The sequence below is a fragment of the Diadema setosum genome, chromosome 22 (genome assembly GCF_964275005.1).
Source record: "Diadema setosum chromosome 22, eeDiaSeto1, whole genome shotgun sequence".
NCBI lineage: Eukaryota > Metazoa > Echinodermata > Echinoidea > Diadematoida > Diadematidae > Diadema > Diadema setosum.
The window spans coordinates 11,226,094-11,250,865 of NC_092706.1; the positions used below are offsets into that span (position 1 = coordinate 11,226,094).

Genomic DNA, 24,772 nt, shown 5'->3' on the forward strand with positions numbered 1-24,772 from the left:
CTACCGGGAACTGCTCACTGAGGAACATGGGGGCCCCCATGCATTCTTCAACGGGAGATGGATTAAAAACAAGAAGGGCATTCCACTCCATTTCTTTCTGATGCAAGCGAGATATCCCAATATATCTCTCTCCTTTTTCTCCCTCTCAAATCAAAACACTTTGACCCCCCCTGGACTTGAACCTTCACCTCTTGACCTTTCCTAAGCTGACTGTCTTTGGAATGCCAGTAATGTGATCACCCAAAGTGTAGATCCTGAAGCGATCTTTTCATCCAAACATTAGTTACCCATCACTGACGTGACATCGATATTGTTATGAAAATAAAAACAGAAGCTCTGTCAATGATGATTTTTTGTTCTTCTGCTGATTTTTCACACTGTGTGCATGTTCTGAGGGGATTGGCAGAAAAATTTCAATATTTCTTTGTCGACCCACCTGAAAAGTAATGCAAATATTACTCATCTTTCAATATCAATTGATCATATTTGCACTTTCATCCTATACTGAATATGCACTACCGGTTCCACAATGGAAAGTCACTCCACTTCATCCCCACATATATATGAATATAAGGGACCAAAGAGCGTACAACTCTTTTGTAACTTGGGGATGAGCACAAGACATAATTCCATTGGCATTCAATCCATCACCAAACTCAGATAATAATGATAATTTCCCAAACTGTTTTGTTTACTTTGAGCACTGATTGGCACAGAAACCCCACAGCATTGTACGCATTGGCCTAAGTCCCTGGCACAGAAATGGTTACAGAAAGAAAATAGCCTGCCCTGTGCTAAATAAAAAAAAAATGGACTGAGTCAAAACTAGGAAGATGGGAACTGTGGCAATACTTACATGTTTGGCAGTGTTCGGGACCAGGGCCCCAGCAGTGTCCATCGCAAGACTCATGGCACTGAATTTCTGGAGAACAATAAAGGCGGAGAAATCGATCATGAGGAATGATAAAAGCCAGCATTACTGTCACAGTGATGCAGAAATATGATTGTGACATAGCAATGCTCGTCTGATTTTATGTAATGTAATTTATGTAATTTTGTGTTTAAGCCCTCATTGTGCAAACATATCAGTAAGTTTGCACAATCTGTGCTTGTGCTGTTTTCTAGGATTTGTTTTGATCAAAAATGATTTTGTTCAGTTTTCAGTTTTCATTCCTCTTCCTTGGAATATAAACATGCTTCATGTTTGGATGGACAAGGTTTACATACGACAAGATGTAAAAGGCAGATCGAGCCCAAGTGCCAAAATTAGGAAGAATAATTAAACTTTTTCCGTATCAATTTCTCACACTACTTGTTGAAATGGTTTACATTAAAAGTTATTTATCGTGCGCAGTTACAAACCCAGAGCGTGAATGACGATTTCACGGGGACTCAAAACTCCTTTAAGTTGAGGCAGCTACAGCCAGAAAAGAGTTGAAAACACATTATGACTTCACATATCAAGCAACCACAATGTAGGAAGCCTCGATCTGTCGGTTTCACAAGGGCACATTCATTTAAGAGAGAAGTACAAAAACCCTTGTACATACATGTATGTGGTAGACTTTCATATGCCGAGAAAGGAAGATACTCGCAATGTCTAAAAGCTCCATAAATTAAAGGGACTGTACAGTTCTGGTTGAGGTGAGGATTTACCTTTTAACGTTTTACAAGATATTCACAAACCACTCTATGAGATGTTAAAGAGCATGCAATTCTATGGGGTATCAAAAGTTTATTAGATGAAAATCGGTTTTGAAATGGCCGAGATATCCAAAAACAGTGTGAAACAAAGAGATCCTAATAAAAGATGTGGCCTGTCACCTTTTATTATTATCACACTTTTGGATATCTCGGCCATTTGAAAACAAATTTTCATCAAAATAAACGCTGAATCCTTCTTAAAATTACATGCTCTTTCATATTTCATAAGAGGTTTCTCATTATCTCACTTAGGAATGTTCAAAACATGAATCTTCACCTCAACCAGTACTGTACAATCCCTTTAATAACTGAGAGAGACAGAGACAGACAGACAGACAGACAGACAAACAGACAGACAAACAGATAGACAGATGGGAGGGGGGGAAGAAAGAAAGTGTGCATGTGTAAAGTTGAGACTTACCCGAACAATCTCTCTTTGGGTGGCTGTCCCACATGGAGATGTTGGCCACAAGACCCGGCTGCATGTCATCCCAGGCAATGGTCTCCACATAGCAGAGCTGGTTGTTCTGATGGAAGTAGACCTCGCCTCGTAGAATTTCTGTCGGGCGTTGGGAGGGGGAAGGGGGAGAAAGGAGAGATTGATATCCATAAATAATCAAACCATCACAGCACATACAGACTTTAAGAAGATATTTCATTTCATTTTCATTTCAATTTATTTTCATATTTCTCACATATATCACAATAAAGTATATACATATGAAAATTATAGAAAACATAATTTAGATGAGACTTCATCGGAATGTACAAAAGTTTGATTTGGTATATAAACACAAGGTCTGTATACATGCGAATTGAACTGTGGTCATGATGCGAAAAAATATGATGGGGCCTGCGTAAAAGCATTAGCTTGTACAGCCGCAGGTCCCGTGATAAATCAGATTAGGGGAAGTTTAAAATGCAGATGTTTTTAAAGACCAACTATAACTGGGGGAACCGATTAAAACAAACAAAACAAACAATCCAATTAAATAAGTGTCACTATAAATAAAATACAGAATATATATATTCAGATTCAGATTCAGATTCATTTATTGTCTTTTTAGGATTTTTTTTTAGAATAGGCCCATGGGCTTACACATAGGAATATCTACATGTATAGGAATATATATATAGTACTGCATAATTATGTACATATAAATATATATATATATATATATATATATATATATATATATATATATATATATATATATATATATATATATATATATATATATATATATATATATATATATATATATATATATATGTATATGTATATATATATATAAACATATCATGTATTTCCTGAAGATACATCATCAGTTCAGAAGTGAAAAGGCTTTACCTCCACATACATGTATATACAGCCAAACCTGTTGATAGTGGCCATCCATGGGAGATGAAAATTGTGGCTGCTATTGACAGGTAGACGTTATAGACAGGGTATTCAATACAGCTTTCCTCTTGGAGGGAATTTTTGTTAGTATGCCGTATACGGCAGGTGGCCGCTATAGACATGTGGTCACTAAGGAAGGTTTGACTGTACACATGTATTTTCATAGTTTTAATGACCTTCTGGGTCTCGACCAGCAAGATGAACAAGAACACGAGACAATGAACCAGGAGATATCTGTTTTATAATTTTGTGTTCTTTTTCCGCCACTGAATGCTTTCCTAGCTTTAAAGCGCAATTCTTGAAGTCAACCAAGGTTCATGCGCTGAGCCAATCCATGATCATTGTTGGTGATGGAGGTCTTTGACTTTAGAGAAATGAAACATTAAAAGTCTGAGCAGTTAGTTGCAAACATTGTTTCCAAAACATGGAGGACATGTGACCGGCATCGGAGCCATAATGCTGTAACCACAGCCCCATTCTGATTTGTGACTTCCGATACAAATACATCCGATACTGTTTGAAATAATCTACAGAGATAAGGGCTTATACTGGAGTGAGATACTAATCTACTACATTCAGGTTTCGGGGCTGTCGAAAATCAATGAATGTCAACACTGCACATTGATTTCAATACCCATTGTTCTTCCTTTGTGCTCTTGCTTACGTGAATACACCAACAGAAATAATTCTGTGAGTTTCATTCTTTGCCAAGTTGCAAGAAAATTGATAATGTGGAACATGAAACTGAGAATGCAGTGTACTGATGTAGGAAATTATCAATTTGAGAACACTTTGCAAAATATGTTTCTTACCTACCGTACCTGCTATTCCTATGACATGCTGTGGGCTTTTCTGTATAGGATTAGCAATTGAAATCGCAACTTTGATACTGCCTTCGAAGTTCTTTTCCAAACTGGCGAACATATTTCTACGAAATATGATGCCAACTCGGCAAGGCCATCTACAAATTACTGTAAAACAAGGAATGTTCGCATGCATTTCAATTTCGCAAATTTCGCGAGAGCCAAGATTGGCTAAATTAAAATGCACGTGAAAGTTCTTGTCTACACTATATGGATTGAATGTTAGAGGCAACTCGCAAAAATTTCATGCCACGAAAAAAGCCGTTGGCTCCAATTCGCGAAAATTTCATGCAGTCCAGCTATAAACTTCGCACAGGCAGAGCTTGAGCTATACTATTCCATCTGCACATTCATAAAGATCACTGCAGAATCTGCAACAGAAGCACTATCAGATGGAATGGTTAATGGATGGCTACTGTTTGAGCACATGACTACAGGCAGGTCAGGGACTCACCGTGGAGTGATGTCAGCCAGATCTCCTCGGTTGCTATGCTGGAGTCCTCGGTATGGAAGGTGAGGGCCACGTAGAGGGCGTACTTGTCCTCGTACAGCCGCGTGCCTCGGATCACGCGCAGGTCGGTGAGCGGGATGACGCGGGCGTAGGTCAGGAGGATGAGCACGTAGCCGGTGACCTCGCGGATTGAGGACAGGAAGCTGAGGTCATACTCCTGGCCGTGGAGGAAGGAGATCTCCAGGTTGCCATCGACGTAGGTGCAGTTGGTGTACCGCTCCTTGAGGTCGGCATAGTACCGCGCCTCGTCGTCGGCGTTACCGCTGTTGTAGGGACGGGCGGTGCCTTGGTCGGTGCCGGTGCATACTAGAGATGGTAAGAGAAGAATGTTGAAACCTCATCATTAATGACACAAAGAAAAGACTTGCACGCACGTAAAGTAAACTGGCAAGGAACATTTTCACGAAAAGTTTATTTTTCATTAAAGGTTGGTCAGTATAATCAGCAGTACCCGTCAATTCTTCAGCAGGCTTACATAGATTTCAATTTCACATTTCTCAGCATTTTTCATCCCCTCGATCAGTAAGTACCAGGTAATTAACATGCCAGCAAAAGCACACACACTCAATTCACTGTTGCATACACACACAGGCATACATAAGCATACAAAGACACATGCCAATGTACACTTATACATAAAAGTCAGAGATACATCGTCGCTGGGGTGACAAGACCTCGTATCTCAAAAATGTCAAAAATTTTTTTTTTAGCTTAATGGTCAAATAATGGGTCAAGTGATGTCTTGGCCAAATCCTAACTGTCTTACTCCAAAAATGAAGCCACCATGACATGTCAAAGAGAAGGCTTTCCCATTCACTATAGTGCTTTGGCCGCCATGTTTTTTCGCTCTCCTGAACATTTGACAATTTTGAGATACGAGGTTTTGTCACCCCAGCGACGACATGTATAATGTCTAACACACTTATACACAGTCAAATCTAGTGGCCACCTGTGTATAGTGGCCATCTGCTGTATACAGTCACTAAACAAAACAAAAAAAATCCCCATGAGACCCTGTCTATAGCAGCCACCTGTCTATAATAGCCACTTTTTGGGTCTCCTTTGGGTGGCCACTACAGACAGGTTTGACTAAATACAATATGTAGACAGCGTAGGATGGACATAGACTACATGAGTAAAAGAACTGGGATAGAGCATTGCTAATGTATACATGTACTTGCAATGTTTTATATGAAATGACAAGGAGGAAAAGTGGGAAAGGTTAATAATCATGAGAAGAAGGAAAAAGCAATGTGATTTGACAGGGACCAAAAAAAAAAAAAAAAAAAAAAAAACCCAAAACTGTGGAGATGAAGAAACAAATAAATTCAAAATAAAACAAATAAATGTAAAATCGGAACAGGTCAAATCAAACATGAGTCATACACAAGTTCAAAGTCCAATAAACAAAAGAAAATCTCTTTTGTTTCATATAACAAAAAAAAATCTCTCTTCTTCCTTTTGATTCTCACTGCAGAGTTTGGAATTAATGAGCATATACATTTTTTTTTGACAAATGATGTTGACTTTGGTGACATTGCTATGGGGGATGAAATTGATATTTTTCATCTCCTTTTCATTATGTTTGTCCTCGGCAAACATCTACAAAAGAGCAATTTTCTTGGTAAACATACTCTTTAAGACCTTTTTTTTTTAGTCTAGCTTTGCAGAAATCAATTTGCAGTCTTTTTACGCGGAAAAGGGACCATTATCAATTTCTCAGTATAGGGTCTACCTTCCAGAGGAAAAACAAACTGGGGGCTAGAAATGAACTTTGAATTTATGCTGTTCTTTATAAAGAGAAAGAGAGGGATGGAAATTGAGATGGGGGGGGGGGGGAGAGGAGGGGAGGGGAGATAGAGAGAGAAAATATCAATTTTAGTTTACTGCCACGAATCAAAGTTGGCATATGACCAAAAGCAGTTTTAATAGGCAGTGAGATAAATAGACCCAGGGAATCAGGATTTGTTTCTTAATAAACAAGACCAAAAAAAAAAAAAAAAGAGAGATGGGGGGTGGGTGATAGACAGAGAGAGATAAAAAAAAAAGGTTAGAGAGAGAGAGAGAGAGATAAAGACTAATTGAGAAGGTAAAAGAGTAAATAGAGAAACATTCAACATGCTAATGTGGATACTCTTCTGTTCTTAACAGATAGACAGCACTAACATGTGAGCAAGATTTCTCTGTTCAGCTCAAATTGTTTTATACTCTATGAGAATCATATCTCTGTCCCCTCACCTCCCCCCTACCAACATTCCTAGCAGTCACACAAGGGAGTTGAGGGACCCTGGAACTGCCCTATAAAATCATATTTCAGGCCATATCTGGTTGCCGCAGTCTGTTATGATAGAAATCCATGTTTGCTGTCCTGAAAAGCCCCAGAGAAATCTCCGGAGACTCACACACTCGTCAGAGGACGCTATTTTTTTTTTTCCACAGTACCAGTCAGGTTCTCCTCAAAGGTGGCAAGAATGAAAAGAGTCTGGTTTGTCATAATGTGCACTTTCTATTGGCAGTAATAACTGGGAAGACAAATGAATGAACGTGTGCCATTTTCGCCAAATCACCACAATGCATTTGTGGTCCTCACAACAAGAGATATCCATCAAGATTTTTTTTTTCTAATGCAAGGTTTGTATTAATGGTACTCTTATCAAATGTTGTCTTTATTCTTAAGAGTGCATGCGGACAAGGCATTTATCATGACACACTGTGAATGTTTTAATGCAGCAACCACCCGATACATAAATTACAGCTTAGGTCCCTATAGGGCAAGTTAACTCACATATCATAATGGGATTTGTAAAGCAGGAAACTTAGTGAAACACATTAGTGAAAGTTATAACATTATACAGTTTATCTGAGGCCTTTACAATGGGCATCAAAACAGCATGTGGCTTTAATAGCTCTACCAAGAGGCCCAGAGAATTATACTAACCTGTTGAGGATGAGTCCCGAGAATACTTGGGCAGGTATCTATGTGAAATGCACGTTCTAGCAAAATAAGTCTGTCCTCTATGGGTTAAAGGCATAATTTACCATTTGCAGATGAAAGCATTAGTGCTTTAAAATAGTTCTAAAATGTGAGTTAGGGATAGAAACAACCACTGTCAAAATTTGAATCCGTATAATCGATGTTAAGTGTTGTTAAATACACAAAATGTGAACAATAGTTATAATAAAAATGTTTCCAGACTAAACCGTATACAGTTACGGTTTACTGAGAAAAACCCTGATATCTCCTTATATTTTAGGTTTTATTGCAAATATTTCATATGGTAGGATGTTTTATGATACAACAGACCTACACATATGCATCAAATGTGATATCTTGAACATTTTTGAAATCACTGCTCCCAAAGGTAAACTGGACCTTTAACCTGAAACACTTCTAAGAAACATGTCATGGAAGACATGACCTAAAGAAAATAATTATTCAACCTTCAAGCTTGTGTACACTGTGCATCCACATGGGGAAAGTGTTGTGTGATTAAAGCTTGAAAGATATTTTCTTTTACCTACAAGTAGGAATGGAGCATGCACATGGGCAAAACAATGGTGAGGTAGTGTATCATAAAATTGCACAACTTAAGTGGAGTCTTTTCATTTGGGGTTAATCATTTGGGCTTTCAGGTGGTGCCTAGCAACTCTGGATGAAAGTCTAGTTACGTGAGAGAAATGTGGATCTATTCACTGCCAATGTTTAATAACGTCCCATTAGTCTCTACACTTGGCAGAGTGTCAGATATATTTACACACCATCTAGCTACGCTGAAGCACGTTTCTCTGGACGAGACTCTAGCAAGTGCGCAGAGAAAGAAATGGGGTGTTGACTCCGGGAGAAGTTCTTCTCAAAATGCAAGTCATCGGGGACCAGGCGGGAGGGTAGGGGATGCCCTCCCAAGTTCGATCAGATGAAATGGGTCATAGACACTGTCAAGGGTGTGGGGGCTGGTTCCATAAATTTTCCGGGTGGAGGGTGGCTTAAACAGGGGGTTCGGTTGGGAACCTGTTGTACGGCACCCTGTGGAAAATGTTTTCAGCCGTGACCTTCGTAAGAACCTCATCTAGAGAAAAGAGGGCACTGAAAATTCTTAGCCCGGGAATCAAGGTCAGATTTGGTTTCCTTGTTGACACACTGGAACAATGAGAGAAGAGCATCTTATAAACCAAACACAACAACTAATGCGCCTATCATCACGTCCTTTATCACTTGTTTTGGCAGTTATCCCTAAATGTCCTAAAACTAATATGAATGCATTTGATCATATCATAATGATGCTCACACATTCATTATGTTTATCATAATTTTTCTTGACAAAAAGTCTAAACTTTTCGCTTCTTGCCAATATCATCGCATAATTATCTGAGACTCCAAAAACTGCACTCACAATATCTGGAGCAATTTAAGGAGTTCATGTGTTAGTAAAAGATAAGATTTTATATCAAAGGGGGATGACCAAAAGGGGAAGTCAAGGAGACAAAGCCCAATGAATAAAGATGAGTATGTGAAAAAGTGAAGAAAGGAGAGACTATCTGCTAAGATTGGAAGATGAAACAATAGATAACAAACAAGAAACACACAAACAAAAAGTTTAGAAATGTGCTATCAACTGACAGAGAATGGGGATAGAGCATTAGGAATAGACAGAGAGAGAGAAGAAAATAGAGACAAGGATTTGAGAGTGGTTTCCATGGCAACCCTTCCTCCTCCTTGGCCCTCGTCCCGACTGACACCTAAAGCTAGAAGTAATTATTGGGGATATGACAGCAGGTGGTTTATTTCATAAGATTTGCAGCATCTAACTTGACGAGGTCACAACTGCCTCACTGGTCCTATTTTCATCTTTCCCTCTGTCTGTCTGTCTGTCTGTCTGTCTGTCTGTCTGTCTATTTATCTCTCTCTCCTCTTTTTCTTTTTCCCCTTCTCTTTCTGTATTAGCTCTTCCATGAGAAACCCTGTGATTCTAAGGGACAGGTTGTCAAGAACACTTTATTTCTGAAAGTCCTCATTTGTGCATGATTTATCACTTTTTCTCTATTTTTTTTTTTTTTTTTTTGGGGGGGGGGGAATCATATGCAACCAATTTGTGACAGAACAATAGGCACAGTTACTTGGTGTCACATCACAAATTCGCAAATTTGTGATATTGAAGAAGAGCAGAGTCTCTACAGGTTTTTTGTTTGTTTGTTTGTTTGTTTTAAATGCCATTCCAGATTCCCCTCATACTCATGAATTATTTCAGCATATTTCATCGTTGATAACTCAAGATGAGAAGGTTGATCAAATGGAAGTCTCCCCAAGAAAGCCATTCCACATGAATGATAGAGTATCAAAACACTGGACAAGGGACAAAATGGACTATAATGAAGATGACGCGCTCAATACTGACAGTGTTCTTATCTAATCAAAGTGGTTGGTACGCTGTCAATAATTTCTTTTATCACCATCTTACAGAAGGTTCTATCCAGATACTTTGGATATTTCTTAGCGTTGAACTTCTCAATACTTGACACCTCTTACTAGCGAGAGGAACATATCTTGTCTAATCATTTTTAAAAGTGACAAAACTGGAAAATTCTTGAGATATGATTTGCTTCACATGATTTCTAAAGAAGCAATGAACACTTGTAAGCAAGCAACAACAGGACTGTTAATGGCTTTTAGTCCCCTCCAAAAGATGAAGCAATGAGGATACATTGCCTCACCTGCAGACACCACAGCTACTGCTTGGGGATTTGAACCAGGGACCTCAAGATTACGAGGCCATGGTCTTATTCCTTAAGCCACAACCATTCCTCACTAAAGAAGAGCATAATTATTCATCTTCTCATTCCTTAGTGACTGATCATGTGGCCTGCTAAATTAGGATTATGAGAGACTACTACCAATATCGGCTTTTTGCAAGTCTCTGGGTATTTCATCAAAAGTCATATTGGAGTACCGATATGCCCTCACTGAATTCAATTAAAAATCAGTGATATGATCTCTTGTGCCCCCCCCCCCCCCCATCCTACCCATGTACTGTCCGGTTCAGAGCAACAGTAGGAGAGTAGATGTTGAGGTACAATGTACTTTATCGCTCCAGTAATTTAGAAAAAAGGGGTCAAGCAGAAACTAAGAGAGGCTAAAGCAGAGGATGAAAGATGGAGGCTCGGAGTGGGGTATCCAGAGACAATCTGAAGCGTAACAAGTATCAATGTCTAATTATCTACATATTATCAGTGACCCAAGGGTTAGAGACCATGGGGTCAGACAAGGGGGTAACAGGATCCTCCAGGAACGCTTGACTCGCATCTATAAACACACTGTATCACCATGGCAACACGAAACCTTTCACCACCAAATTGGGGTTTCGTGAAGTACACAAAGAGACCAAAGACTAAAATAAAAGTCACCGAAAGGAATTTTTTTTGGTCCTTGATGAAAATAAGGAGAGGAGCAGGGTCCAAACTTGGATGAAAGTTTTTGTGGAACACTCATGGCATTCTACTCACTCTTTTACCAATACATTTGGACTCTTGTTTTATTACAAAACTTAGTTAGTTAGTTATGACATGATAAGATGAAATGTCACAAAACATGCTGGCTCTGTAAAGCTCAGATGTAAAGAGCAGCAAACTGCAATGCAAACATTGCTGTGGGGTAACATTTACACTGAAAAAAAAAAACAAAAAACAAAAAAACAGGTGCCCATTCCACCTCAAAAAAAAAGGAGTTACATTTGATTGACAAGACCTGAATGTCTGCAATCAATTCAGAGGATTTGGAAGGCCCACCCAAATTCAATCAAATCACATCTGCTGCTGCATGTTTAGATCATGACAAATTTCTACCAGTTGGCATCACCTGTCTTACTCCAGACTCAAAAGCAACTTCTTCTCTCTTTTTTTTTAATTTTCTGGCGGGACTGACAGATATCTTATTACATGCTTCCCTATCTCTTTCTAGGCTAAGGGCATCTTCATATAGCTTTGCAATGATGATATACTCCAATAATTTGATATGAAAATGTTACATCTTGACCAATAAGTGGACAGTGTAATTTCTTTGTAGTCTAATCTATTATCACTGGCCACCAACAGCCTATTCAGTGCAATCTAACCTCTCCCCTCCCCACCATCCCCACGTCAATAAAAACGCCATCCTTGACAAATTGAGATTACATCAGTTTTCAAATTGTGCCACACATATATAGAGTTTGATATTTATATATAAATATTCGTCACCTATAGTGAATGGAGCAATTTGCGAGGCCATGGGCCTTTGCTGTTATACAGTGATCAAATATTTCATTTCAACGCATCCATCAGCCTTGTGACTAAACGGACAAATCCGAGTCGTTGACCCCGCGTGACCCCCTTTCAGGACTTATCCACACAGCCTGTGGGTAGGAAATCGATCAGGACTCGAGCTCCACCAGAATTAGCATCATGATTGCGACCTCCCCATACAGTACCTACAGTACAGAATTCACATCATTCCTGCCACCCCCTTCAATTTCCACGACACCGGGGTCCAAATCTGTGTGGGAGATTTAGATGTCTGCGGGTGCATTACCCCCCTTTTGAATAAAAAGAGTGCAATTTTCATCTTATCCGTCCCCCCCCCCCCTTACCACCACCACCCATACTTGAGGTACATGTATCATGTTGCGGCATATTGTGCAATATGAACTGTGATCACACTAAGTGCATTTCTGAAAAATGGAAACCAAGAGAAATAGAAAAAATAAGGGAAAAAAATGATACTTAGAAGTAGCCTGTGTCTTGATGTTATTTCTAAGAAGTGTCCACCTCTGGATTACACCCAGAAACTCATCTGAGAGGTGTCCATTTTCTACCTTGATACCCTGGTAAGCTCAATGCCCTCAGTGAACCCTCATGTACATGACAAAGGACAATGGGAGATAGTAAGAAATGACTAAGAGGTCCTTCACCTTTGGAAAAAAAAAAAGTTCCTCATCACATTTTCTAGCTTATTTTGTGCCAATCAAATAAATTTGTTTTCTTCAGCCCATTCCTAACCACCCCCCCCCAAAAAAAAGCATTTCTCAAACCATGTTTGGCCTCTTTTTCATTGAGAAGTGCAATGCAGGGGAGTTGAGCTTGATTTTGTATTTGTTATCTTCATGGCTGGAATTTGAAATCATAACAGATTGGGTAGAGCTCAGTTCGATCTCGCATGTACATTTGCACTTGTGTCACAGTGCATGCAAGTTTAGAAACCCGCTTATGAACGAGTTACGGCGTTAAGTGTGAAACCCCTCATCCCGCACCGGAGGATCACCACTACCTCTTGTCGAGACCGAGATGAAGCGAGCGCTGTTTTCCCCCCGCACGTGGACTGAGGCGGGAGAGGGGTCGAGAGAGAGAAAGTTCTCCGGGTTAGAGAAGGGAGGAAATTCCTCTCTGACATCTCAGTCTCGGCCTCTGCGTTGACAGCCGACTCAGCCGGAGAGAATGGGAGGGAAAAACGCCTCCGAGGTACAAACCTTCTTTTGGGGGGGACGCGGTCGGAGTACATGTACATATTCCTTTCGCTTTCTGGGTGTTCGGCATCGATCTGCTTGTTTTCGGTGCTCGACTTTCTCTCCCCTAACTGGAACCCAGTTTCATTTGGTACATGTATCTTACACATCAGCATTCTTTAAAATATACCTCATCATTGAATGCCTGGCATTTTTCACTTCAGCAGGGATGGCATGTCACCTTAAACCTATCCAACCCCTTTAAAGGGGAAGGCTAGTAACTGATCAGTGGGAATCAGTGGAAATGCTGGGAGATGATTGTTCCAATCCTTATGGGATTCATTCAAGATTACATTGTATATCTATTGTTGTGTGAAAATTATTTACTTCAGAATGGTCTCATATTCAAGTAATGTGCAGTTTAATGCCCCGTCACTGACCAGGGACGCTTACCTGGAAACATTAAACTGCACATTACTTGAATATGAGACCATTCTGAAGCAAATAATTTTCACACAACAATAGATATATAATGTACTCTTGAATGTATCCCATAAGGATTGGAACAATCATCTACCAGCATTTCCACTGATTCCCACTGATCAGTTACTAGCCTTCCCCTTTAAACATTGAAGGCATAATTCTTACACATTGCAAAATCAGTTTTCCATCATTTTTAGTTTGGATAACCCAGCATGTCCCAGAAACCACATTCTTGTGGTTTCGTGCTGTATCTGTTTTATAACATTTGTGGTCCCCACAGGATCAATGCAAGATGATTCAATGGACAGAACACTAGTAAAAATGAATCATTAGGTGCATTCACATTTGAATTATCATGACATGCCCATGCACATATCTCCAATGAGAAAAGACATAATGTGCGTCAGGTCACATGAAAAATGCACCACTGTACAATCACTGGCACAATTCACACTCAATCTTGCATGTGTATTTCATGTAAAGTTTGAATATAGCCCTATTACAACATTCATGGTATTTCACAATGTCTTTTGCAGTGTAATTTGTGATGTATTTTGTGGTGTATCAGCATTTACATTACAACATATAACTCAAAATACTGTATTTCAACATCAATGTGAATGTGCACATTGATCAGACCTGCACAGAATGGAAGACATTCCAATTCTTTTCTTGTTTGTAACCTTTTTTTTTTACCACTTGTCACATTTCCTGGAGAAAGATGAGTTATGACATTTGTGATAAAGCAATATCCACCATCTTTTTTCTCTCTCAACTGAAAACCAATGCCCGGAGCCCATGTCTGGCAGAAATTTTTGTCAGAGATAAAGAGGTGTAATTTTCTTTCATTGCGTCACCTGTCAGGAAAAGTGCCTCAAATACAGCTGAAAACATTCGGATCATCTCATTAGTGGAAACTTAATCTACCTTATCCAAGAGTATTACATGTATGCAGATTCATGACGGGGGGGGGGGGGGGGGGGGAATGAAGGAGGAGGAACACAAGGAGAGGAAGAAAAGGGAGGTGGCCTCACTAATCTGGACTTGCTCCAGTATCTGAACTGTTTGGAAGGAGGGGCAGGGGTGAAGGAAGGGGGCGAGAAGGGGTGGTAGTGGAGAAGGGGGCTAATCTGGACTTGCTATACAGTCCTTGAGGGTGAGCTGCTGGGGGTGGGCAGGGGGTGAAGAGAGGGGGAGGAAAAGGGGTGGTGGTGGTGGAGGGGGGGGGTGGTTAATCGGGACTTGCTACTGTCTCGTGAGCTACTTCAGATGCTGCACAGCCACAGTCAATGGTGTGGTGAAATCGCATGCAATAATTAGCTGTGATCTAGATCTGGATGGTATTGCCCGACTACCTTGCAAAGTGGTCATGTAACAGCCATGAGAGAGACAGAGATAGATAGATAGAGAGATGGATATTCATGAAACTCTCCTTGCATTTTTCCTGCTTTTCACTATTTTCTTGCAGTAAAATTCATCATTACTTCCTACCCCTTTGGCTTAGTTGGGTCTGATATTTAAGATGCATGCTTTTATATTCTGTTTCAGGGAAAATATATACAGGTGTGTGTACGTGATGTGTGTGGAGGACACACTACCGAACATCCATTAATCACATACATGTAACACTTATTCATTAAGTTAGATTGCTATAAAAGTCAGAGTGTGTGCTGGGGGGGGGGGGGGGTGGAGGAGAGAAAGAGAGAGAGAGAGAGGGAGGGTAGGTAGTGCTGAAGGACAAAGAGCGATTTTACATAACACAAGGCTCGATATTCCCATTTTCTTTTGGCGGCCCATTTTGGCCACAAAAACCATCACATTGCAATTTTTGGTTGCCCAACAAGGAACTTTGGTGGCCTGAAAATATAAAGAAAAAGCATGAAAATGCAATAACTTGATAAAACATTCAAATAATGGTGTACAACAAACCATGATGCTAAGAAAATTTTCGGCATGACAAAGTGTGTCAAATACCACATACTGTGACTAAGACGTAGGGAAGTGTAAAAAGAACATTATAAAGTGAACTGATTTGATAAGATATTAAAATGATTTTTACCTTACTACGCATACCTAACTCAATGTGCAAAGGGAAACAACATTTAATTTCCTGAGTGCTCATGGTTGGCATTGATCAGCTAACGTGATGCGAATGGAAGCCTTCAATCCACTTTTGTGACTAACACCATTTCCTTCGTGGGCTATGATAACTATTAAAGAAATGACATTTGTAATTCCACAGCTAGAACCTCAGGGGAAATATCCATACAAGCACATATAAAGAATTTGATCCCCAATTTGGTTATATGAGAGTAATTTTCAAACATTTTAAAGTAAGTTTATTATTAGACAGAGCAACATAAAACCTTTCCAATGATACCTAACTTGTTGCATTACAGGGGATATTTCTAAAGTTATAAGAAATTTCCTACATTTTTTCTATTTTTTCCTATATAATTGCAAGTATCTCATATTGACAAGAATGGACTCAACTCCTTTTCCAATAAAACTCTTCAGATAGAGATTGTGATAAAAAGTCTAGAAGTTTTGCTCAACAATGTTTTAAATCAAAACGACAAGGAAGCATTAATGCAAACATTCTGTTCGAAGAATTCAGTTTCTCCAAGTACATGTCAACTGAAGAAGAACAGGATGATCTTTTACAGCTTTATAGACCTCCCATGCCAACCCCCTCCCCCGCATCAATGCCTTTGGCAGCAAAGCTCAGATAAATATTGTTTTTCCACGCTGTATTTGCCCTGAACCGTTTTCTTGTTTTTGGGTTAAGCAAACACAAGCTGAACACCAATCCCGCAATGCTTGGAGTCTCTGGTACTCATCCTCATGTCCAAAAATGAAGATGATTGGTCACTCTGAGACTCGATACTGTTCATTCCATGAGGACTCACGCAATACAATATCGACTCACACATTCATAGAAATAAAACCTTGATGCAAAAGCTACTTTGAGATCGAGGGGATTGTAACCCACTGACCTATGGGTCCATTCATCACACGCCAGCGCCAAGAAATTGGGTAATTTTATCTTCATTACCGACACTGTGCACAGCCAAAAGGACCTACTCGGCTCAATGTAAGAGGCAAATCGCTATCGTAAATCATGGACGTCGCATAATCACTGTTGCTCAATGATCAGATCATGAGGTAAGCAATAAAGTAAGAAAGGAAATGAGCCATTCCTTTTTTTTTTCTTTTGCATAGGGGGATCTGCCTTTTTCTAGCCTACACATTTCCTCTACCACATGTTTTCACCTAACGTAACTGGATAGCAACATCTGTTTTTAGAATTTGTGTCTACATGATAAAATAACACACACACACACACACACACACATACACACACACACACACATATTTAATATATACACATAATGGAAATAAAATACCAATCTGAAATGACACTTTTTTTTTCTACAGTTACAAGAATATTTCACTCTCTTTTTGTGACAAGAGTGGGAAAAAATGTAGATAGCAGCCATGTTATAGCAGTAAAAGTATAGCGTCTGTGTCCATATCAAACCACAATTATAAAGACTCTCCCCTTATATTTGTGCATTATGAGATACTGATAGGTAAATAAAACATATATAGGCCCTGTATCCCTTACATTTGGAACACAAAAGAGCCATTATAGCCCTCATCTGCAATGTGCATTTCAATGCCAAGATGACTGAAAAAAAGAGAAATTACTAACATGGTGAACTTAAAAGAAACAATGTTGAATATGAAATGTATCCTGTACGATTCACCTTGAGTCATCAATGTCAAAGAATGCCATTTTTGACATTTTGAAATAGTTTTTTTTTAATCATCTTATATAAAAACTCCCAACAGAGTGAAGTAGACTCGTACTCTGTCTCACACACCCATCAGGTCAGAAGCAAAGAATGTGGCTATATTCCACTATCTACTGTAGATGTAGACAGAGTCAGTTCACAAGCACACATTTCTTATTTTCATCTCACAACACTACCGTGTACATTAACAAACATCAGGGTTGTGGCTCATTATCTTTGTATGTATGCCACTTAAATGCTTTCTCTGCACTGAAGCATTTGAAAATTTTATGTTCTTATGAAGCCGTGATCTCATTTGGCTCTGAAAGATTCTTGGTACAGGTGTGCCTTTGGTTGGAAAAATATGGCAATGCGCAGGCATGGATCGTGAATGAGGTCAGGCACGGTGAGAGATCGGGGTGTCCTGCTTAACGGGGAAGAGGGAGAAGACGACACGCGTCCAATTAGATCATCAGCCTCTGCGAGCCTTAGTGTTATGACGTCAGAATAAACAAAGACCTTGTCATTCCTCAAGCACAGTTTACTCACAATTCAAAGAAAAAAGAACAATTACGGATCCTTCCCGCATTCCAGGAAAAACTTGGAGCGCTTCCTTCCAGCGATTCCACGATGTTGAACAAGTTGAGTGTCTTTCTAGAAATCTTGAGGGGGACAATAAACATAGTATTTTGAGTGTCATTTGCATCACTGAATATCATATCCATCATCTTGAAATTGCAGATGTGTGTTTGCATTATTCTGAATTCACTGTCGTTTAATTTACATTCACTTTCATTTCCATCAATGGGCAAGCAGTGAACCCCAAAATGAATTGTTACCTCTTGGTGGCATAAGTTTTCGAAGAATTGAGTCAATCGTTTTATTTTCTTGACAATCAGGTTGGTCTCAAAAGCCCAATGCATTGCCAGGTTCGTCGCATCTTCCATTTCTTTTTTCATTTCTAGCTGAATCAAGCAGGTGAGTGCGAAGCCATCAGTGACGTCTGAAAATTCATAATAGAGCTGTGCTTACTCTTCTGTCTCGTGAGCACCAGACCGATTTGATACTTAACCTTTAAGGGAGAGACAAGCCTGTCACAGTTGTGGACTCGTGCATAAAAGTCTGCACACTTGACAGCAATACCCCCCCCCCAAACCCTTTCCCATTTCTGTTCCTTTCTTAGGGTACCGTATCGTTCAGACTGATGTGAACTTGCTTTCACTTTTTCCCTTGTTCTACTCGCTCTCTCGCGGCAACAAATTCCGGTTGGCTTTGATTTACGATTTCGAGGTACTCCACCACTGGGGCAAGCGGGCAGAACATAAACACTCCGTCGATAATTTCTTGTTCTCTCCTTCTTCGGCCGCCGCTCATCTTCTGCAAGTGGTTTTACGTCGTGGATCTCGTGGCGGCGCTGCGACTGACAGGGTTGGATGCTTGACGCAAAAAAAAAAAGGGGAAAAAAAAAGAGCCACAGAGGAGAGTAGTCTCCGCTCTGCGTAATCTCGACAAGAGATAAATTTTGCTTCGTTAGCGGAGACAGGGGGAGAGAATCGTGGCGTTTACGGAACGCTTGATGTTCCGGCCATACATCTTTCTGACTGCTTCGTAGCCATGGTGACAGAGCTTTCCTGTTTTATTGTCCTGCAACTTTACACGACTGTAATATTGGGCTTAAAGGACTGCTCACATGGAATAGAGCTAAGAAGATCTTGTCTTTCAAATAAAGAAAAAAAGACAAGATTTTGATTTCAGAAAAAGTGAGATGCCATCAGTCATATTTCCTTCAGGTATGTAATATACTATTAAAGAAAGTGTACTTTTACACACTTATGACTCGAATAACTTGGGGAAAAATGTTGAATCATGTTGCATGTTTATTACTGTGAGAAGATTTTCGAAGTAGTCTCATATTTCTGAAATGTCACAATCATACGACCGTCCACTCACATGTGCGATACATTCATTTGTTCATCCTTAGCCACCAGTTTATCACAAACTTATTAATCCCTACAAGCATATCATGACCTATTCTAAACATTAAATTGAAATGGCTTATAAATATTTCTACCTCCTCATTTGATCACATGTATCTAGTTCTTTCTTTCTCTCTGCAAAATTCTGGGGTTGTTTTTTTTTTTTGCTACCAAAAAGTGTGTTAATCTGGGAAGAGACAATTTTAACCAGAATAAATATTTGCAGAGCAAGCATACTCGTCATCATATGCCTATTTGTTCTACACGCATACACAAGCAAATAAATACTCGAGTGCACAATGATATTTCTCGACAAAAGCAAAAAAATCAGGCATTGAACTGAATTCAATTTCTTTATCCCCCGCAGGGCATTGGGGTCAAGGGTCAGAACAATGGGTTCAACACTGATGGATAACAAATCCAATTTCATTGTGTGTAAATTAGTAAATATTGTAAGGCATACACTGCAAAATCCAATTTAGGCAGGGGGACACACTCTTCCCCTCTCCCCTCCTACCCCTCCCCATTAAATGATACACTCACGGCTAGAGAAAAAAAAAAATCTGTATGTGGGTAAGAAAATCTGAGTGTATTCCCAACCTCCCCTCCTCTCCTTTTTCTTTTCTTTTTTTTTTGTTCATTTATGGGCATTTATGGTAAAGGTGGTACGCTAATGTGAGTGGCGTGGCGTATCCAACCAGGCTGAAATGATGTGCAAGTGCTAAGAAGACAGATTGGATATATGTTGTAAATGATATGATTGTCTCACTCACTAAGAGAGCTCGGCCAAAAAGGAAACGGGGGGGGGGGGGGGGGGGTGGTTATAAAAAAAGAGAAAAATAAAATGATCTAGGGGGACTTTTAGTCAGCAACCTCAGTGGTCCAATAATTGGATTCTGGTGTAGATACTTCATGCAGTTTTAATATGGAGTAGTTCTGCCTTTTAACACATAAGATACCATTTTGGACAATGAAACACTTTTTAAAGGCAAATACCACTGATCAAACTAATCATTGAATTAGACAAGAATTTACAGATGGAATACTTATATTCTTGTTCTGGCAATCAACTTTAAATACAAAGTTTATCCTGCAGAGGTTGAAGCTTTGAATGAAAGAGTGTTAGAAAAAGGGAAACACCAAATAAGCACACAAAAAATCTGCTGATGAAAGACATAACTACTTGATGATTTTTTCTTTTAGATGACTGTCATTTTTTTTCTTTTTCTTTTTTTTTAAAGAAAACTGTTTACGGTACACAAGATTACCTACCTGTCTCATTCTATTTATTTTGTTTTTTTACTTGCATGATGGAACAAATTTATTCTCATCTAAAAATGTGCATGAACACTTAAAGTAATTGACAAGCCTTGGTAGAGCATTGATGAAAAGGGTTTCTTTGAAGAAAATGTCACAAAGCTCTGTGGTGCAAAAGTAGTATTATTTTAAACAGCTTAAAACATGACTTAACCTTACAAATATAAGTAAATACTGATACTGATAAGACTAGAATACAAAGAATCATATTGTTATCAAAATCTTATAGCATAGCAAACATGTCTATTTGTAACCAAACCCCAAAACAGTACATGCTCTCATTCAATTACTCTCTGAGAATTTATGTTCTAATAGCAGTAACATTCTAGAAAGAGAAGCATTTCTGACGAAAAGACCTTCATAACGGGATGAAACTGATAGGCTGTAGCTAGAATGTTCAACATCTTTAATGGCTAAACGGAAGAGACACGCTCCACAGCAATGTCATGAGAGCCGGCAACCAGGAAGCGAGAAGCAAATTCACTGATCAGGCAAAAGCAAGGGAGGGAAACTGACCCTGAATGCAAAGCTTAAACTTCAGTTCTTGTGTGTGTGTGTGTGTGCGTCCGGCCAGCGCTGGTTAATGGAAATATTATGAGGCATAAGGGATATCTTGAGTGAGGACAGCGGATGAGGATGGAGGTGGTGGTGGTTTGGTGGAAGAGAGGTTATTGGGGTTGATGAAATAGTCTATAGAGGGGGTGAGGAGGATGCAGAATGACAATGTGATGATGGGCAGAGAGAATTTCAGTACCGGTAGTCTCGGCTCAGGGGATGTAGTCTCTCTTGACCTTCTATTCACTTTCAATCAACTACGTGTGATGATGAAACGGGGAGGGGGGGTGAAAAAAAAAGGCACAAACCTATACAAAAAAACTGCTAGAATTAAATCGTAATGCAGCATTCGATAATCTGAGTGAACACCGGGTAAGAAAAAATAAAAGATTGTCGGTTCTGGTGACCTTCACGCACTGAAAGAGAGGGAGAAATGGTGTTAATACGGTGGCAAGGTTTCTCTGGCCTTTTTTAAGCACCCCATCTCCACACTTTGAGATTGGATATTTCAGTCTCTCTCCGAGCCGGCTACTAATAACATCTCTCGGTCTCTATTGAATTTTCATCATCATATCTTCTTTATTTTTCCTGGATGTTTTCTACTCGTCTTGTGTTGTCTCCTCTTACTTGGCAAAGTGCATTCTCTCTCTTATGTCCCCTCAAAATTTGAAATAAATGTCTTGAATCATTCAACATTTTTTTTTCACTCCTCTAATGGGGCCAGTACATACTGTCATGGACACAGGACATGCTTTGACCACTTGAAAATGCTGAAAGGACACTTCTCACTTTCCTCAGGGGTGACCAGATTCTGCCGTAAGCACTCGGAAATCAACAACAAAATGAACATTTCGCGGCTACTCTGGTTTTCAAACCGCGTAATTCTTGGGCGGTTGCGCGCCAAGATTTCATGCATCCTTGTAGGGTATCAAATGCCACTTAGGATGAATTTCGCGAGAAATCATGAGGGGGAAGAGCGGGGACTCATAAAACCTGACCGATGTCTTCGCCACTGGAGATGCTGCCGGAAGACTGGTTTGGGGGGGGGGGGGGAGGGTGGGTGGTGTTGCAGAAACCAAACTTCACAGAATGGAGGAATACAGTGGGTTGTGTTAGAAATATCAACAAAGAAAATAAGAACGAGGCCAAGGAAGAAGCAATGCAGGTGAGGAAGGTGGCGTGAGAGTCGATCTCGACGCTCTTAAGAGGCGGAAAAGGAGGGAGGTAATTAACTCCCTCGATCCCAATGACAACATGTCTATCTACAATGTGTACAGGATGACAGGATCACGGTCCTGAAAGGCTTCAAGAAATAATTCATGACATTAGTCTTGCAAACAGATTTTAAAGGAGAAGGGGGTACAAAAAAAAAAACAGAGTGGAAAAAAAAAAAGCAGACCCTACAAAATTTGGGAAGAACAGGATGAAACAAGTCTATTCAACTCCAAATATTACCTCAACAGCAATTTGAAGTGATATTGCATGATCCTATCTATAAGATGCTGTAGCATTAAAAAAAGGGTACTATGAGATCTGTCATGGATTTTTTTTTTTTTTTAATGCAAAATGTTCACAAGATATCATTAAAAAATACCTACAAATAGAATCAAAGTTCACAAAAGCATGAAGCTGCCATTAACAGTCTTCTGTCTTTTGATAAATAACTGCAAACTGTAAAGCAAAAAAAAAAAAAGACACTACTGCTACACAGATGTATAACTATACGCCTATCATCCAATATCTGAAGACATTTCTGTTTTAGCTTGTTTGATTTTTTTTTTTTTTTATAAACCAGTGGTTGGCCTTGAAACCCAGAGGGTTCTACTTTGATAGACAGGTAAAATTCAGCACTGCAGCTTTTGTCGAGTGAACTTCTTTGAATGCCATACATCAGATTTTTTTTCTTTAACAATTGGCCCTACCCTGGATATTCATTTTTTCTTCTATTACGTTTTTTCTGCTCACTGTATATTATTTTCTTCCACTACACTTCTGTCTCTGACTGACTGTCTCTCTCTCTCTCTTCAAAATGGATTGTACCGAAGTTTCTACTCTCCCCGTACCTGCGCTGTTTGTTGATTGAATTTGTGTGGCAAATTACGTGAGCCCCATTTCGGCCTAAACTGCTGCCATCACCTGAATTAGGCCCTTCGCTGCTAATGGTCTATGGGCTTACGGCAAATTGCTGGAAGTGGTCTTAGTTGGTTGGGTGGGTGTGGGCGAGGGTGTGGGTGAATGTGTGGGGTTGGGGAGTGAGTGGGGTACGTGGAGGGATGTTGTGTGTTTTGAGAATTGAGTGAACAGGGAGGAAACAAGCAAAATGACACAGACATAGATAAAACCACAAAAAAAAAACATAAAAAAAAACATAAAAAGACACTATGTACTGTCAAACCTGTCTTAGCAACCACTTGTCTATAGCGGCCGTCTGCTGTATACAACCACTAAAAACAATTCCCTCCGAGAGAAAAAGCATGTCAGAGAACCTGTCTGTAATGGCCAACCATCTATAACGGCCACTTATTTCTGTCTCCCTTGGGTGGCCACTATAGACAGGTTAAACTATACTATGAGTTACTAAACAGTAATGTGAAATCACAATTTTATCTTCTCATTTGGTATCTCCACTTTTTTCATGTCCTCATCTAGCCATGAAAGATTAACAGAATTCTGCACAAAATAATCTGAGTATCTAAGATTGTTTGTACTGTATTATGCTCAGAAGGGAGCACTGTGTAACCGTTTTTTCAGAAAGAGAGGGTGAGGGTGTAAACATTCATTCATTCATTCATTTATTCAATCATTCATTCATGCATTCATTCACTTATTTATTCATTCAATAATTCATCCATTCATTCATTTGTTCATTCACTCATTCATTCATTTATTAATTCATTCAATTATTTATCCATTATTCTTTCATTTTTCATTCACTCATTCATTCACTCACTCATTCATCTATTCATTCATTCATTCATCCATTCATTCAATTATTTATCTATTCACTCACTGTCAACTCCCTACTCAATATTTCTCAGGTCACAACAATAACATACAGAAACAAAGTATCAAAATGTATGACAACCAAGACAATTTTACAAATAAGTTGTCGAACCGATAGAAAAACAGCAAATGATGATATCAAAGAGAAAGTTCATGGCACTCAAACACTCACAGCATTCTTGCAATTATTAATCACAAATGCTGAAAGATGTCACTGGGATGAGGGCAAAATATTTAAAGAGTTTACTAGTAGAAACTGATTCCACAGGTTCCAACTGCACTTGTAGAACACAAGAAAGATAAGTCAGTCAGTAGAAAACAGACAGGAAAAAAAAAAAAAACATTCTCAAGAGAGATCGATGATGATAATCGTCTTCACATCACCCTACATCAAACACATATGACAAAATTAATGACTAGATAAGAGAGTGAATGCACCAGACTGATGAAACTTTCGGATAGAATGAAAGAAAAATACAGAAAAATGAAGAAAACTATGTCTGCTAATGGGTCTCAGTTAAAAACCACAAAAAAAGTTTTGTCTAGTTCTGGTGGCCACTTCATAAAACTTCTGACAACTGCCACATTTCTATGACAAATTTGCTCTCAGCCAATCAGATGCAAGGATTTCAGTAGCTTGTCACATCTATGACAACTTGTCACTCATGACAAGTTTTATGAAACGGGCCC

The 24,772-nt window shown here is 39.3% G+C and overlaps 1 protein-coding gene across 1 annotated transcript in view; it reads right to left on the reverse strand.

Annotated features, from left to right (window-relative positions):
• LOC140245489 (receptor tyrosine-protein kinase erbB-4-like) overlaps positions 1–24,772 on the reverse strand; it is a 178,432-nt gene that overhangs the window by 60,833 nt on the left and 92,827 nt on the right. The window contains exons 2-4 of the mRNA XM_072325059.1: positions 4,424–4,786; positions 2,126–2,263; positions 857–922 (exon numbers count right to left, since the gene is read on the reverse strand). Of these exons, the coding sequence (XP_072181160.1) occupies positions 857–922; positions 2,126–2,263; positions 4,424–4,786 (567 nt within the window). The remainder of the gene's footprint in view (positions 1–856; positions 923–2,125; positions 2,264–4,423; positions 4,787–24,772) is intronic.